The sequence below is a fragment of the Salmo salar genome, chromosome ssa09, assembly GCF_905237065.1.
Source record: "Salmo salar chromosome ssa09, Ssal_v3.1, whole genome shotgun sequence".
In the NCBI taxonomy this organism is placed as follows: domain Eukaryota; kingdom Metazoa; phylum Chordata; class Actinopteri; order Salmoniformes; family Salmonidae; genus Salmo; species Salmo salar.
The window spans coordinates 160580979-160599599 of NC_059450.1; the positions used below are offsets into that span (position 1 = coordinate 160580979).

General features: G+C 46.7%; 1 protein-coding gene across 1 annotated transcript in view; it reads right to left on the minus strand.

Moving 5' to 3' along the window:
• LOC106613405 (contactin-5) overlaps positions 1 to 18621 on the minus strand; it is a 507858-nt gene that overhangs the window by 47192 nt on the left and 442045 nt on the right. The window contains exons 17-18 of the mRNA XM_045724946.1: positions 17115 to 17264; positions 14985 to 15055 (exon numbers count right to left, since the gene is read on the minus strand). Of these exons, the coding sequence (XP_045580902.1) occupies positions 14985 to 15055; positions 17115 to 17264 (221 nt within the window). The remainder of the gene's footprint in view (positions 1 to 14984; positions 15056 to 17114; positions 17265 to 18621) is intronic.

Sequence of the window (18621 nt, forward strand, 5' to 3'; positions counted from 1 at the left end):
CAAGGTTAGTGGGCTCAGTCAGGTTATTAAGTAGGATGAATGTGTGTATGAGAGGGCTGGGGCTGGGGCTGGGGATGGGGCTGGAGCAGCCAAGGTAGTGGGCTCAGTCAGGTTATTAAGTAGGATGAATGTGTGTGTGTGGCACTAGAAGGCTCTTAAGCAGGATGAATGTGTGTGTGAGTGTGTGTGCGTGTGTGTGTGTGTGTGTGTGTGTGTGTGTGTGTGTGTGTGTGTGTGTGTGTGTGTGTGTGTGTGTGTGTGTGTGTGTGTGTGTGTGTGTGTGTGTGTGTGTGTGTGTGATGGCTGCTCCCTCTCTAGGAGACTACTGAGTAGACCATTACAGATGCCCTCTCAGTCACCCAGACAGAGCCACTGAGGGAGAGACACCCAGCAGGCCTGCTACCACCCACTGAGGGGGAGACCCCTAACTTAATACAGAGGATGACTGCTAGATTTTGGTCTGATAAACCTTTTCTGAGACTGGTAGAGGTGTGTTAGCTCCCACGAGTGAATGCCTAGACTTTAGCTCTGTGTGCTGTCACTGTTGGGGTTTGAAGTCATATATCCTCTCTCCTTGACCCCCTGTTCCTTCAGCCAGGATCTGAATATATCCTCTCTCCTTGTCCCCCTGTTCCTTCAGCCAGGATCTGAATATATCCTCTCTCCTTGACCCCCAGTTCCTTCAGCCAGGATCTGAATATATCCTCTCTCCTTGACCCCCTGTTCCTTCAGCCAGGATCTGAATATATCCTCTCTCCTTGACCCCCTGTTCCTTCAGCCAGGATCTGAATATATCCTCTCTCCTTGACCCCCAGTTTCTTCAGCCAGGATCTGAATATATCCTCTCTCCTTGACCCCCAGTTTCTTCAGCCAGGATCTGAATATATCCTCTCTCCTTGACCCCCTGTTTCTTCAGCCAGGATCGGAATATATTCTAAATGGTTCAGATCCCACTAGTTGTATATGTTGAAGTTTTACATAGTTTGGTCATTCTGTGACACTGTAGAGCCCATGCAACCTAGCCAGCTTATCCCTAGCAGCCCCCCTAGCCAGCCCAGCCCTAGCAGCCCCCCTAGCCAGCCCAGCCCTAGCAGCCCCCCCTAGCCAGCGTACCCCAAGCAGCCCCCCCTAGCCAGCATAGCCCTAGCCCCTCCCAACCAGCCTATCCCTAGCAGCCCCCCTTCCGTAGCAAGCCTACCCCAAGCAGCCCACCCTAGCCAGCCTAGCCCTAGCCCCTCCCAACCAGCCTAGACTAGCAGCCCCCCCGCGTAGCCAGCCTAGACCCCCCTGTAGCCAGCCAAGCCCTAGCAGCCCCTCCTAGCCAGCGTATACCAAGCAGCCCCCCCTAGCAGCCCCACCTCCGTAGCTAGCCTATCCCAGGCAGCCCCCCCGTAGCCAGCCTATCCCTAGTAGCCCCCCCGTAGCCAGCCTAGACCTAGCAGCCCCCCCCAGGTAGCCAGCCTATCGCTAGCAGCCCCCCCCAGGTAGCCAGCCTATCCCTAGCAGCCCCCCGTAGCCAGCCTATCCCTAGCAGCCCCCCCGTAGCCAGCCTATATCTAGCAGCCCCCCGTAGCCAGCCTATCCCTAGCAGCCCCCCCGTAGCCAGCCTATCCCTAGCAGCCCCCCCGTAGCCAGCCTATCCCTAGCAGCCCCCCGTAGCCAGCCTATCCCTAGCAGCCCCCCGTAGCCAGCCTATCCCTAGCAGCCCCCTGTAGCCAGCCTAATCCCAAGCAGCCCCCCGTAGCCAGCCTATCCCTAGCAGCCCCCCGTAGCCAGCCTATCCCTAGCAGCCTCCCCGTAGCCAGCCCAGCCCCCCCGTAGCAGCCTAGCCCCCCGTAGCCAGCCTAGCCCCCCCGTAGCAGCCTAGCCGCCCGCAGCAGCCTAGCCCCCCGCAACAGCCTAGCCCCCCGTAGCAGCCTAGCCCCCCGTAGCCAGCCTAGCCCCCCGTAGCAGCCTAGCCCCCCCGTAGCAGCCTAGCCCCCCGTAGCAGCCTAGCCCCCCGTAGCAGCCTAGCCCCCCGTAGCAGCCTAGCCCCCCCCGTAGCCAGCCCAGCCCCCCCGTAGCAGCCCAGCCCCCCCGTAGCAGCCCTAGCAGCCCCCCGTAGCAAGCCTAGCCCAAGCAGCCCCCCCGTAGCCAGCCTAGCCCAAGTAGCCCCCTCCCCACCTAGCCAGCTCTGATAATGACAGTTTGATGGAAGCTAATCCGTTTTCTAGGAACACCGTAGTTAATTAATCATCCAGCCATCGTGATTGGTCCTCACGGAGGGTTGAGTTGTGAATTCCAACTCCTTCCACCTCCACTCTCCCTCGGCAGAGCTGGATCATTTGGCTCACACATGGAGGGAACACTATCATTCTAAAGCCTGTTGCAAATCATCACATTACATAATGACAGACAGACCTGATGCCAAGACACTGATGGTGCAGGTGTTTATTTCATTTAGACCAAAATTTAATTCTGGCAGCTAACATTTTTATATTAAATTCCTATCTTGTCTAATAGATTCCATTAAATGTGGAGCAGGTGATCACCTCTTTAGAACAGAACACACGCATCCAATGTGGTGCATCTCTTTCTGTTTGAAATTCTCTCTTGTTCCATAACAAATGCTATCGTGTTACCTTCGCATATTTTTAAGTAAATGTTATAAAGCATAATCATAACCACATGCAAAAAAAACACAAAGCACTCACGGATCAAGATTGCCATAACCGACACCATTTTGTGCTACTGGTACTTTTTGGACAAACATTTACAGTGGTTTGTAATAAAACTGTCAGCGTAGATCCAGATAAATGAACTGTCAGCGTAGACGCAGATCTAGGTGTAATGATTATTCTGTTGGTAGTCTAATGACCTTCCTACGAGGTTATTTTTTATTTTATTTATTATAATAAAAACTGTTTTAAATGTATTTCCTGTTTTTCTCCACAATATTGTGATATCGAAATTGGTAGTTACAGTCTTGTCCCATCGCTGCAACTCCCGTACGGACTCGGGAGAGAAAAAGGTTGAGAGCTGTGCATCCTCCGAAACACGACCCCGCCTTGCCACACTGCTTCTTGACACAATGCTAGCTTTATCCGGAAGCCAGCCGCACCAATGTGCCTGGAGGACACACTGTACACCTGGTGACCGTGTCAGCGTGCATGCGCCTGGCCCACCACAGGAGTCGCTAGAGTGCGATGGTACAAGGACAACCCGGCCGGCCAAACCCTCACCTAACCCATACGAAGCTGGGGCAATTGTGCGCCACCTCATGGGTCTCCCAGTTGCGCCCGGCTTCAACACACCCTGAGATCGAACAAGTATCTGTAGTGACGCAGCTAGCACTGCAATGCAGCTAGCACTGCAATGCAGTGCGTTAGACCACTGCGCCACTCGGGAGGCCTCTTCCTGAGAGGTTCACCGCCGAACAGCAGAGCACCGCCTAACAGCAGAGCACCACCAAACAGCAGAGCACCGCCTAACAGCAGAGCACCGCTGAACAGCAGAGCACCGCCGAACAGCAGAGCACCGCCTAACAGCAGAGCACCGCCTAACAGCAGAGCACCGCCGAACAGCAGAGCACCGCCTAACAGCAGAGCACCGCCTAACAGCAGAGCACCGCCGAACAGCAGAGCACCGCCTAACAGCAGAGCACCGCTGAATATCAGAGCACCGCCTAACAGCAGAGCACCGCCTAACAGCAGAGCACCGCCGAACAGCAGAGCACCGCCGAACAGCAGAGCACCGCCTAACAGCAGAGCACCGCCTAACAGCAGAGCACCGCCTAACAGCAGAGCACCGCCGAACAGCAGAGCACCGCCGAACAGCAGAGCACCGCCGAACAGCAGAGCACCGCCGAACAGCAGAGCATCGCCTAACAGCAGAGCACCGCCGAACAGCAGAGCACCGCCTAACAGCAGAGCACCGTCTAACAGCAGAGCACCGTCTAACAGCAGAGCACCGCCGAACAGCAGAGCACCGTCGAAGAGCAGAGCACCGCCGAACAGCAGAGCACCGCCTAACAGCAGAGCACCGCCGAACAGCAGAGCACCGCCTAACAGCAGAGCACCGCCGAACAGCAGAGCACCGCCTAACAGCAGAGCACCGTCTAACAGCAGAGCACCGCCGACCAGCAGAGCACCGTCGAAGAGCAGAGCACCGTCGAAGAGCAGAGCACCGCCGAACAGCAGAGCACCGCCGAACAGCAGAGCACCGCCGAACAGCAGAGCACCGCCTAACAGCTCAGATAAACATCCTACTATCTGGAACCTGGGCTGATAAATATCCTACTATCTAGAACCTGGGCTGATAAACATCCTACTATCTGGAACCTGGGCTGATAAACATCCTACTATCTGGAACCTGGGCTGATAAATATCCTACTATCTGGAACATGGGCTGATAAATATCCTACTACCTGGAACCTGGGCTGATAAACATCCTACTATCTGGAACCTGGGCTGATAAACATCCTACTATCTGGAACCTGGGCTGATAAATATCCTACTATCTGGAACCTGGGCTGATAAACATCCTACTATCTGGAACCTGGGCTGATAAACATCCTATTATCTGGAACCTGGGCTGATAAACATCCTACTATCTGGAACATGGGCTGATAAACATCCTACTATCTGTAACCTGGGCTGATAAACATCCTACTATCTGGAACCTGGGCTGATAAATATCCTACTATCTGGAACCTGGGCTGATAAACATCCTACTATCTGGAACCTGGGCTGATAAACATCCTACTATCTGGAACCTGGGCTGATAAACATCCTACTATCTGGAACCTGGGCCTATGACACCCATAATTCTACACTAAGGTGTATTTCTCCTCAATGTGAATGTTATTTTCCTTCTTTGCGACCCAAATGGCACCCTATTCCTTATATAGTGTACTACTTTTGACCATGAACCCTAGGTGATATATAGGGACACAGCCCCAGTGACAGTTGGACCTGCATAATGTACTTAATAAGAATATCCATCACCTACATCCACATCTGGTCCCTCATTCCCCAGTCAATAGCACCTTTAACTGCCCCCATTTCATATGCTACAGCTTTGTTCACTTGACTACACCTCCTTTCCTCTGCACAATCACAATTCTGCATCCCAAATGGCACCCTATTCCCAAATAGTGCACTACTTTTGAACAAATCCTTATGGGTCCTGGTCAAAAATAGTTCACTAGGGTGCCATTTGACACTCAACCAATTCTCTATCCCCACTACTCTTCAGATAGAGCCAAAGGTGCTCTCTCAGATGACAAACATTCCACGCTAATATGGTGGTAACATGGTGGGAGAATGATGACGTTTTGTAGCAGCATTGTAAAGAAGAAGAGGGACAGCAGATGTTCCTAAACATCCCTGCATGGCTTTATGGGGGATTGGATGGAGACTGAAGGTTAATGATCATTACTGCTCTCTATGGAGACCACAGCTTCATAATCATTCATTCCACACTGCTGCAGATAAGACAAAAAAAACTGCAGGCACCACACACACTAACTAAAATCTACCAACAGAACTGTTTGCACACAACAATACACTCCATCAGATGTCAACAAACATGTAACAGCTTTAAATAATGTTGCAGTAACAGGTTTGTCCCTTGTATAAGCAGGTCATCTGAAACAAACACCACTAACTGCCATTTGGTACGACATAATCTTGTAAGAGATCTTACCAAATATTACCCAAATTTTCCACTAAATAACAGCTAAATATGAACTGAAACTGACTACTGAATAAACCAAATCACTGCAGAGGGGAAAACTACTTCCCTTCACAAGAAGGGAAAAACTACTTAGAATCAAAATAAATAACAATTTATTAGATTCATATAAATGTTTTACATAGTAAGAGAGGGATATAGCAATTGTTTTGATATGCAATTAAGCCATACAGTATGCCAGAACCACACATTATGTTGGGATGATATCCAGAATATTATGTTGAGCTGATATCCATATGATTATGTTGGGATGATATCCATGTGATTATGTTGGGCTGATATCCAGAATATTATGTTGGGCTGATATCCATGTGATTATGTTGGGATGATATCCAGAATATTATGTTGGGCTGATATCCATGTGATTATGTTGGGATGATATCCAGAATATTATGTTGGGCTGATATCCATGTGATTATGTTGGGCTGATATCTGTATGATTATGTTGGGCTGATATCCAGAATATTATGTTGGGCTGATATCCATGTGATTATGTTGGGATGATATCCAGAATATTATGTTGGGCTGATATCCATGTGATTATGTTGGGATGATATCCAGAATATTATGTTGGGCTGATATCCAGAATATTATGTTGGGCTGATATCCATGTGATTATGTTGGGATGATATCCAGAATATTATGTTGGGCTGATATCCAGAATATTATGTTGGGCTGATATCCATGTGATTATGTTGGGATGATATCCAGAATATTATGTTGGGCTGATATCCATGTGATTATGTTGGGCTGATATCTGTATGATTATGTTGGGCTGATATCCATATGATTATGTTGGGCTGATATCCATGTGATTATGTTGGGCTGATATCCATGTGATTATGTTGGGATGATATCCATGTGATTATGTTGGGCTGATATCCATGTGATTATGTTGGGATGATATCCATGTGATTATGTTGGGCTGATATCCCTATATTTATGTTGGGCTGATATCCATGTGATTATGTTGGGCTGATATCCATGTGATTATGTTGGGCTGATATCCCTATATTTATGTTGGGCTGATATCCATGTGATTATGTTGGGATGATATCCATGTGATTATGTTGGGCTGATATCCATGTGATTATGTTGGGCTGATATCCATGTGATTATGTTGGGCTGATATCCATGTGATTATGTTGGGCTGATATCCATGTGATTATGTTGGGCTGATATCCATGTGATTATGTTGGGCTGATATTTATGTGATTATGTTGGGCTGATATCCATGTGATTATGTTGTGATGATATCCATGTGATTATGTTGGGCTGATATCCATGTGATTATGTCGGGCTGATATCCATGTGATTATGTTGGGCTGATATCTGTATGATTATGTTGGGCTGATATCCATATGATTATGTTGGGCTGATATCCATGTGATTATGTTGGGCTGATATCCATGTGATTATGTTGGGCTGATATCCATGTGATTATGTTGGGATGATATCCATGTGATTATGTTGGGATGATATCCATGTGATTATGTTGGGATGATATCCATGTGATTATGTTGGGCTGATATCCATGTGATTATGTTGGGCTGATATCCATGTGATTATGTTGGGATGATATCCATGTGATTATGTTGGGATGATATCCATGTGATTATGTTGGGCTGATATCCCTATATTTATGTTGGGCTGATATCCATGTGATTATGTTGGGCAGATATCCATATGATTATGTTGGGATGATATCTGTATGATTATGTTGGGCTGATATCCATGTGATTATGTTGGGCTGATATTGATGTGATTATGTTGGGATGATATCCATGTGATTATGTTGGGATGATATCCATGTGATTATGTTGGGCTGATATCCCTATATTTATGTTGGGCTGATATCCATGTGATTATGTTGGGATGATATCCCTATATTTATGTTGGGCTGATATCCATGTGATTATGTTGGGCTGATATCCATGTGATTATATTGGGCTGATATCCATGTGATTATGTTGGGCTGATATCCCTATATTTATGTTGGGCTGATATCCATGTGATTATGTTGGGATGATATCCCTATATTTATGTTGGGCTGATATCCATGTGATTATGTTGGGCTGATATCGATGTGATTATGTTGGGCTGATATCCATGTGATTATGTTGGGCTGATATCCATGTGATTATGTTGGGCTGATATTGATGTGATTATGTTGGGCTGATATCGATGTGATTATGTTGGGCTGATATCCATGTGATTATGTTGGGCTGATATCCATGTGATTATGTTGGGCTGATATCCATGTGATTATGTTGAGCTGATATCCAAAATATTATGTTGGGCTGATATCCATATCTTTATGTTGGGCTGATATCCATGTGATTATGTTGGGCAGATATCCATGTGTTTATGTTGGGCTGATATTGATGTGATTATGTTGGGCTGATATCTGTATGATTATGTTGGGCTGATATACATGTGATTATGTTGGGCTGATATCCATGTGATTATGTTGGGCTGATATCCATGTGATTATGTTGGGCTGATATCCATTTCAATGTGTAGCGAGGTTATTCTTATGTACTGTATGCTGTTGTGTCCTTAAGCAGTGGACATCAGATCACTATATTCTCCATACAGAGTCCTTACAGTTGTTGGGTTCTTATTTTTCAGAGTAAATAACCCACAGACACTAGAGAAGCTTTAACCAAGTTTATTCTTCCCAAAGGTTCTGTACAGCTGAAAACAGACAGCAAAACATTTCAGACATCACAGTTCACATACATCCTAGTTAAGACACTCCTCTTCTTTACAGTTTATGGCTCCACAGGAAATAAGGTAACCAGATAGCAACCCTGATTACTCCCTTAAGGGGAACTGACCTCACCCCTTACCTCCTGACCCACAGATATCCATCTGTCTTCCCTATATCAACACATCACTCTCCTCTCCTCCATCAAACACATTCCAAAGCCTTCTGGCTTTTTACAAAACTCTTTCTATTCAAGGTATTGCCTCTGTCATTTATTTAATATCTCAATGTTCAAAGGTTAGCCGATTCCAACACCGTATACAGTATCTTCTCTGGAGAGAGGAGCCTCATTCATAATGGAATCCTCATTAACCACACATGACATAAGATCACAAGGAGTAGCTCCACATAATCATTAGCCACAGTGATTCCTTACATGCTTAGTAATCTACACACATCATCCATAAACTATGCTCAGTCAAGTTGAAACATCTGACAATAATTCCCCGGCAACGATGAGAGGTACCTAATGAAAGACACACAGAGCCCTCTACACGATCATCAGTCACCACACAGGAGACGGGACCACTCTGACTCAGAATGATACCTGGCAACCAGCGTTGGCTGCTTGTGAAGTTGCGGATGTAGACAGTGTCATTGGGTTTTAACTGTCTCTCCCTCGCGTGGTGGTCAGGTCTCTCTTTTTGTTTCTCCTGCTTCCGTTCCACTTGTGCTTTGATGTCCGGACGCAGTAGATCAAGGTGAGCTTTTGGCTTTCTGCCCATTAACATCACCGCTGGAGCCTGTCCTGTTGTTGTTTGTGGCGTGATGCGGTACTGGAACAAGAACCGAGAGAGCTTAGTTGTGATGGTTCCCCCAGTCATCTTTTTGAGCCCCTCTTTCAGTGTCTGCAAAGCCCGCTCCGCTAAGCCGTTCGAGGACGGGTGAAACGGAGCGCTGCGGAAATGGCGAATCCCGTTTCTCCGCATGAATTCTTGGAACAAATCACAGGGGAAGGTTGTTGCATTGTCAAACACAAAAGAGTCAGGCAGACTATGGATTGCAAACACCTGCCGAAGCTTTGGGATGGTTGTGGTCGCTGTGATGTTGCTCATGATGCGAGCCTCCAGCCACTTGGAGTGCGTGTCCACCATGACAAGGAACATGTGATCCATGAAAGGGCGGTCAGGCCACTCCCACAGATGTAGTGGCATGGGCGGAGCCATCTTATGGTTGATCTGGCACTCAGAACATGATTTCACTTTGTTTTCTACGTCCTGCTCCATGTTAGGCCACCGGATGTAAGATCTGGCTAAACCTTTCACCCAGGAAGCACCCGGGTGAGCCTCATGGATCTCATCCATGACTTGTGCACGGCCAGGGGGTGGAACAACCACTCTGGACCCCCAGGGTATGCAGCCATCCTGCACACTCAGCTCAGTTTAATACTTTGCAGAAGGTCTCAGTCCATCATCCTCTATGACAGGAGGCCAACCCTGCATAAGGAACCTTTTCACCTGGGCCAGGATAGGAACCCGATCTGTCCACTGTTTGATCTATTTGGCATTCACAGATGAGTTTGACAATCTCTCCATTAGGAAAATTGTCTCGGGAGGCACCACAGTTGTGGCGGGCATCTCTGGTAGCGGCAGATGGCTGAGTGCGTCTGCATTTGCATTGTCCTTCCCCGCTCTGTACACGATTGTGTACTGGTAAGCTGACGGTGTGTGGACCCAGCGCTGAAGCCATGTAAGCAATGCATCTTGATTCACTGAAAAGTCTCATCAGTGGTTTGTGGTCAGTACTAATGAAAGCGTTTCAAAGCAAAAACTATGGCCAGACCTTCCTTGTCTAACTGTGAATAACCCTTCTCAGAACTTGTCAGCGTGTGTAATGTGAATCCAATGGGTTTCTCTGACCCGTCCTCCATCTGATGAGAGAGTACTGCCCCGACGCCATAGGGCGAGGTGTCACATGACTTGTCTTGATAAAAATGAACCAGCAGTTGTGCTGATTGTAGTAGTGCTTTCTCTTCCTCTCTTGAGCTTTCCCCAAGTTTCATTTACAGTCTTTGTGGAGCAGCTGATAAAGTGGAGCTAACACTGTTGACAGCACAGGGAGGAACTTACCATAGTAGTTCACTCATCCTCCACTTTCTTTTTAACGGCGTAAGGCACTGTCCTGGGCTTGAAAAAGTTCAGTGATATTTTGGTGAGCCAGTCACGTCCTAGTAAACTAGGCCCATTGCTTTTTACCACCAGGAGCCGTGCTCTCGCTTCATGGCTGTTGTATGCAATGTCCACCTCCAGAGCCCCCAGCAATGGTATGATCTCCCCGTTGTACATACACAGTCTGATCCCTGCCGGAGTGAGGGCGAAAGCCTGTTTTGAAACCCACATTTGTTTGTAGGTCTCCTCACTGATAACAGAGGCAGAGGCCCCCTGTGTCAACCTCCATCCTCATCTGCTTTCCATCTACCTCCACTGTAGCATAGATAGGCTCAGCGCGCGGCTCCCTCACATTAAACATGTTGTAGGAACAATGCTCTTTCTCCTCCTCTGTGCTCTCTAGGTGGTGCTGTGAACTTGCGCTGTCCAGTCTGCCCACCCTCTGGCTTGCTCCTAGGACCCCTGCATTTGTTAGCTAAATGTCCCTTTTTGTTGCAATTGTGACAGACAGTACCCTTGAACTTCCAGTTGTTTGCATAATGTGTTCCTCCACCTCTGAAACATTCCACTGCTTTTCCCCTTTTTCCTGCCGCCTCTTTTAGTCACCTGATGCGCTGCACCACTTCCACTGTTGGCCTGCCTTTTGCATATTTTTACAGTACTAGCGGCCATCTCCATCCCAATGTTCTCTTGATAGTCAGTGTGGCTTCCCCAGCAAACGGCGCTGTGTGCCGTCTTGAATGCCACAGACTAATATGTCACATGTCCTCTAACACAGCCCCAAACGCACAATGTTCAGAGAGCTCACGTAATTCAGCAACAAAAGTCAGCAACAGACTGACCTGTTTTCCGAAAAAGGCAGTTAAATTTGAACCTCTGGATAATCATTGAAGGCGTTGGATTGTGGTGAGTCTGAACGAGAGCAACTAGACCCACAAAATGATTTTTTTCCATGGTGCAGCCAAATTCCTCATTAGCTTGCAAGTTCTAGTCCTACACACACTCAAGAGAATAGAGTACTGTTTGGCCTCATCTGTAATTCCATTTACCAAATAAATAGTGTTCCAAACTTTCCACATATTCCATCCAGTCCTCGTTCTCTTCCACAAAGTCAGTGATAGTCCCAAACATTGCCATTATAATGCCAACTTGTCATTGATCCTGTGGGTAGCAGCTCCAGGCTGTGGTTAGTAGCTCCAGGCTGTGGGTAGTAGCTCCAGGCTGTGGGTAGCAGCTCCACGCTGTGGGTAGCAGCTCCAGGCTGTGGGTAGTAGCTCCAGGCTGTGGTTAGTAGCTCCAGGCTATGGGTAGTAGCTCCAGGCTGTGGGTAGCAGCTCCAGGCTGTGGGTAGCAGCTCCAGGCTGTGGGTAGCAGCTCCAGGCTGTGGGTAGTAGCTCCAGGCTGTGGGTAGCAGCTCCAGGCTGTGGGTAGTAGCTCCAGGCTGTTGGTAGTAGCTCCAGGCTGTGGGTAGTAGCTCCAGGCTGTGGGTAGTAGCTCCAGGCTGTGGTTAGAAGCTCCAGGCTGAGGGTAGCAGCTCCGGGCTGTGGGTAGTAGCTCCAGGCTGTGGGTAGTAGCTCCAGGCTGTGGGTAGTAGCTCCAGGCTGTGGTTAGAAGCTCCAGGCTGAGGGTAGAAGCTCCAGGCTGTGGGTAGTAGCTCCAGGCTGTGGGTAGTAGCTCCAGGCTGTGGGTAGTAGCTCCAGGCTATGGGTTGTAACTCCAGGCTGTGGGTAGTAGCTCCAGGCTGTGGGTAGTAGCTTCAGGCTTTGGGTATGTATATATGCTATCTTTATAGTCAGTTTAAGGCCTTATTCTGACTCAAGCCCTGTGCAATCGGTTTGGATCAATGACCATGGTCCACACGTTGAAATGGTTAGAAACTCTGAAGCGCTCAACCTCAACACTAGATGAGAAGATAACCTCACCTACCAGACCAGGAAAGCGTGGAGCGTTAGTTACATATGGGGAATGGTTGAAACATTGAACCAACACGAGGTGAAGAAGATAACCTCTCCTGCCAGACCATACCGTAACATACCGCCTGTCTGCAGCCGTGTGTGTAAAGTGTGTCAAACTCTGACTAAAGACACGAGGCGGGAAGGAGAAAATCCCATCTCAGACAATCATTGGTGCATCTAAAAGCCTTACACCAATCGACCCCTTCCCCATAGAAGGATTGATTGGTTTCAAAAGATATAGACGACGAACAAAGACATCGACACGTAAATACATTCATTACTTCTTATCCCAAAACGGGAGGTGGTTCGTGTGCAAGGTATATCATTAATGGGACTTTTGTCTCATGTACGTGTGTATGTGTATTCTGTGTTATTATTTAGTTTGTTTGTAAAGAATTGATTAAACCCATTTGTGTAGTACTGAATAAGCAGCAAAGGCTCGAGTTCTTGCAGATCCAAGAAAGTTACGACTGTTCAGAATGAGAACTGATATGAGGTAATGATAAGTGACTTACTGGTTTATAACATATATATACAGTTGAAGTCGGAAGTTTACATACACTTATGTTACAGTCATTAAAACTCATTTTTTCAACCACTCCACAAATTTCTTGTTAACAACCTATAGTTTTGGCGAGTAATTTAGGACATCTACTTTGTGCATGACACAAGTAATTTTCCAAAAAATTGTTTACAGACAGATTATTTCACTTATAATTCACTGTATCACAATTCCAGTGGGTCAGAAGTTTATATACACTAAGTTGACTGTGCCTTTAAACAGCTTGGAAAACTCCAGAAAATGATGTCATGGCTTTAGAAGCTTCTGAAAGGCTAAATTACATAATTTGAGTCAACTGGTGGTGTTCCTGTGGATGTATTTCAAGGCCTACCTTCAAACTCAGTGCCTTGGCTTGACATCATGGGAAAACCAAAAGAAATCAGCCAAGACCTCAGAAAACAAACAATAGTACGCAAGTATAAACACCATGGGACCATGCAGCTATCAAACTGCTCAGGAAGGAGACGCGTTCTGTCTCCTAGAGATGAACGCACTTTGGTGCAGAAAGTGCAAATCAATCCCAGAACAACAGCAAAGGACCTTGTGAAGATGCTGGAGGAAACAGGTACAAAATTATCTATGTCCACAGTAAAATGAGTCCTATATTGACATAACCTGAAAGGCCGCTCAGCAAGGAAGAAGCCACTGCTTCAAAACCGCCATAAAAAAGCCAGACTACGGTTTGCAACTGCACATGGAGACAAAGATAGTACTTTTTGGAGAAATGTCCTCTAATCTGATGAAACAAAAATAGAACTGTTTGGCCATAAGGACCAAAGTTATGATTGGAGGAAAAAGGGGGAAGCTTGCAAGCCGAAGAACACCATCCCAACCGTGAAGCACAGGGGTGGCAGCATCATGTTGTGCGGGGTGCTTTGCTGCAGGAGGGACTGGTGCACTTCACAAATTGGATGGCATCATGAGGAAAGAAAATTATGTGGATATATTGAAGCAACATCTCAAGACATCAGTCAGGAAGTTAAAGTTTGGTCGCAAATGGGTCTTCCAAATGGACAATGACCCCAAGCATACTTCCAAAGTTGTGGCAAAATGGCTTAAGGACAGCAAAGTCAAGGTATTGGAGTGGCCATCACAAAGCCCTGACCTCAATCCCATAGAAAATTTGTGGGCAGAACTGAAAAAGTGTTTGCAAGCAAGGAGGCCTACAAACCTGAATCAATTACATCAGCTCTGTCAGGAGGAATGGGCCAAAATTCACCCAACTTATTGTGGGAAGCTTGTGGAAGGCAACCCGAAACGTTTGACCCAAGTTAAACAATTTAAAAGGCAATGCTACCAAATACCAATTCAGTGTCTGTAAACTTCTGACCCACTGGGAATGTGATGAAAGAAATAAAAGCTGAAATAAATCATTCTCCTATTATCCTGACATGTCACATTCTTAAAATAAAATGGTGATCCTAAGACAGGGAATTTTTACTAGGATTAAATGCCAGGAATTGTGAAAAACTGAGTTTAAATGTATTTGGCTAAGGTGTATGTAAACTTCTGACTTGAACTGTATATCTTCTTGAGTTTATTTTGGGAGATAGTAACTTGTTAACAACTTCTTCCGTGGTGCCCCAAATTCATAATGTGTTAATTGTTACATGATTAATTTAATCGGGAAACAATTAAACATAGTTAATGGATTGAATAAATAACAGTCATCAGATTAATGAAAGTATAGTCACGACACTAAGCGCCTGAAATAGGAGAGATCTGTTTTATGGAGTGGGGTTAAGAGGGTTAGGGTTAGTGTATATGAGAGAGAGTGAGTGTGTGTGTGTGTGTGTGTGTGTGAGCTAGCGAGGGCAGTGTTGTTGAGGATTAAAGGTAAACAAAAATGCCCTCACCTCCCAGGAGGTGACCAGTTCATGCCTGCGGCCGTTCCCTCCACTGACGTTAGCTGGGGCCACTGAGGGGACTGGATGTTTGGACACAAGAAAACAACACCAGCCATCACACGTCATATATTCTCTCCTGCAAGACCATAGCTGACTGTTATTTACCAAGTCAATTCAACTCTACTCAACCCATAGCTCTACTCATCTGAAGAGACTTAAGACCAGTTGAAATGTGGAAAAACAAGCTTCAATACCAGTAGATCTACAGTATCGGTGACCCATAGCTCTTGTCCCAAGAACCCCAAAAGGAATCATAAAAGTAGAGTTATTCGACTATATGCCATTTAGAATACTTTTTATTTATTAAGAATCACTATTCATAATATACAGTGTGTGGACACCTCATCATGCAACATCTCATGGACACCTCCTCATCCAACATCTCATGGACACCTCCTCATCCAACATCTCATGGACACCTCCTCATCTAACATCTCATGGACACCTCCTCATCCAACATCTCATAGACACCTCCTCATCCAACATCTCATAGACACCTCCTCATTCAACATCTCATTCCAAACCCATAGGCATTAATATGGAGTTGGTCCCCCCCTTTACTGCTATAACAGCCTCCACTCTTCTGGTAAGGCTTTCCACTAGATGTTGGAACATTGCTGCAGGGAGAGGGTAGTGCGTATGGCCCAGTACATCAGTAGGGCTAAGCTTCCTGCCATCCAGGACCCCTATGCCAGGCGGTGTCAGAGGAAGGCCCTAAAAATTGTCAAAGACTCCAGCCACGCCAGTCATAGACTGTTCTCTCTGCTACCTGTACCGGAGCTCCAAGTCTAGGTCCAAGAGGCTTCGAAAACAGCTTCTACCCCCAAGCCATAAGACTCCTGAACAGCTAATCAAATGGCTGCCTGGACTATTTGCATTGTGACCCACCCCCCTTTTTACTCTGCTGCTACTCTGTTTATCTACATATAGTCACTTTACCTCTACTTACATGTACATATTATCTCATTTACCTTGACTAACCGGTGCCCCCTGTATATAGCCTCCACATTGACTCTGTACCGGTACCCCCTGTATATAGTCTCCACATTGACTCTGTACCTGTACCCCCTGTATATAGCCTCCATATTGACTCAGAGTCTTATAGCGTCAGCCACTCAGCCACTCAGCGACTCAGCGCCTCAGCCCTTGCCAGGTTTATATATTATATTTCTGGAAAACAATCCCCGGTTTGTATCACATACATACGCACAGTTTGGAACAGAAACAGGCTACATCCCAAATGGAACCCTATGGGCCCTGGTCACAGGTAGTGGACTACATAGGGAATAGGAACCCTATGGGCCCTGGTCAAAGGTAGTGGACTACATAGGGAATAGGAACCCTATGGGCCCTGGTCAAAGGTAGTGGACTACATAGGAAATAGGAACCCTATGGGCCCTGGTCAAAGGTAGTGGACTACATAGGGAATAGGAACCCTATGGGCCCTGGTCAAAGGTAGTGGACTACATAGGGAATAGGGACCCTATGGGCCCTGGTCAAAGGTAGTGGACTACATAGGGAATAGGGTGCCATTTGGGACGCAAACACCCTAGCAAAGTTCACTGGTGTAAATAGTCTATTTACATTTTTTTACATTTTTTAGTGATTTAGCAGACGCTCTTATCCAGAGCGACTTACAGTAGTGAATGCATACATTTCATACAATTTCATACATTTTTTTCTGTGCTGGCCCCCCATGGGAATCAAACCCACAACCCTGGTGTTGCAAACACCATGCTCTACCAACTGAGCTACAGGGAAGGCCAACTATTTCACTAGCTGCTTTATCTGCATTGCGTTTTTAACAGGATATACTGATTTCATGAATGCTTGAATATTTCTAGTCTAGAATTTGTTTACTGCTGAAACGGGTTCTTTTGTTTTGCTCGTTAAGTAAGAAAAAAACATTAGTAAAACACGTGATGCTTTTGCTTAGTGAGAAAACAATTACTTTCGATTGAAATGTAGTCAGTTAAATACTGTACATTCTCACCCAACTGGACCCACACCCCGACCAGACACACACACACACACACACACACACACACACACACACACACACACACACACTAAAGTTACCTGCTTCTTTAGTCCGGACCCCCCTGGATGGGGTACTGGGGTCTCCTGTTCCAATAGCGTTACTGGCCACCACCCTGAACTCATAGTCCACCCAGGGGTTGAGCTCCACAGCCATGGCTGACTCCATGTCCCCTGTCACTGGCTCTGGGTCTGGAGAGGATGGAGGGAGAGGGGAGATAGAGAGACAGACCAGAACTGCATGATAAACAGGACCAGAACAGTAGAAATACACCAGAGGAAAACAGAGATGGTGGCTCAGAGTTAAACATGTTGACACCGCAGAATTATGCAGTAGGACACCCCAGCATTATGCAGTAGGACACCCCAGCATTATGCAGTAGGACACCACAGAATTATGCAGTAGGACCCGCAGCATTATGCAGTAGGACACCGCAGCATTATGCAGTAGGACACCCCAGCATTATGCAGTAGGACACCGCAGCATTATGCAGTAGGACACCCCAGCATTATGCAGTAGGACACCCCAGCATTATGCAGTAGAACACCGCAGCATTATGCAGTAGGACACCGCAGCATTATGCAGTAGGACACCGCAGCATTATGCAGTAGGACACCCCAGCATTATGCAGTAGGACACCCCAGCATTATGCAGTAGGACACCCCAGCATTATGCAGTAGGACACCGCAGCATTATGCAGTAGGTCACCCCAGCATTGTGCAGTAGGACACCACAGCATTATGCAGTAGGACACCCCAGCATTATGCAGTAGGACACCGCAGCATTATGCAGTAGGACACCCCAGCATTATGCAGTAGGACACCGCAGCATTGTGCAGTAGGACACCGCAGCATTATGCAGTAGGACACCCCAGCATTATGCAGTAGGACACCGCAGCATTATGCAGTAGGACACCCCAGCATTATGCAGTAGGACACCCCAGCATTATGCAGTAGGACACCGCAGCATTATGCAGTAGGACACCCCAGCATTATGCAGTAGGACACCCCAGCATTATGCAGTAGGACACCCCAGCATTATGCAGTAGGACACCGCAGCATTATGCAGTAGGACACCGCATGATGTAATGTTGCCACAATGCAGATACATTTACTCTACAGTTGAACTGATCGCTATACTCTCTGATAATCCACTACAGTTATATTGTATTGTACTCTCTGGTTCCTTATTATGGCTGACTTTCCATCATTAATATGACAGGACAGGACTGGCTGGCTGGGATAGCCAACGCCAGCTAGCTAGCCACAAACACAGCTTGTCAAGGTTAAACCAATTATCCATAGGGCAAGTCAGTGGGGCTAAAAAAAGGGCTAAAAAAAGTAGATTCGTCCCAAATGGCCCAATTCCCGTTATAAAGCACTTCTTTTGACCAGGGCCCATAAAGAATAGGGTTCTTAACCAGGGCCCATAAAGAATAGGGTTCTTAACCAGGGCCCATAAGGAATAGGGTTCTTAACCAGGGCCCATAAAGAATAGGGTTCTTAACCAGGGCCCATAAAGAATAGGGTTCTTAACCAGGGCCCATAA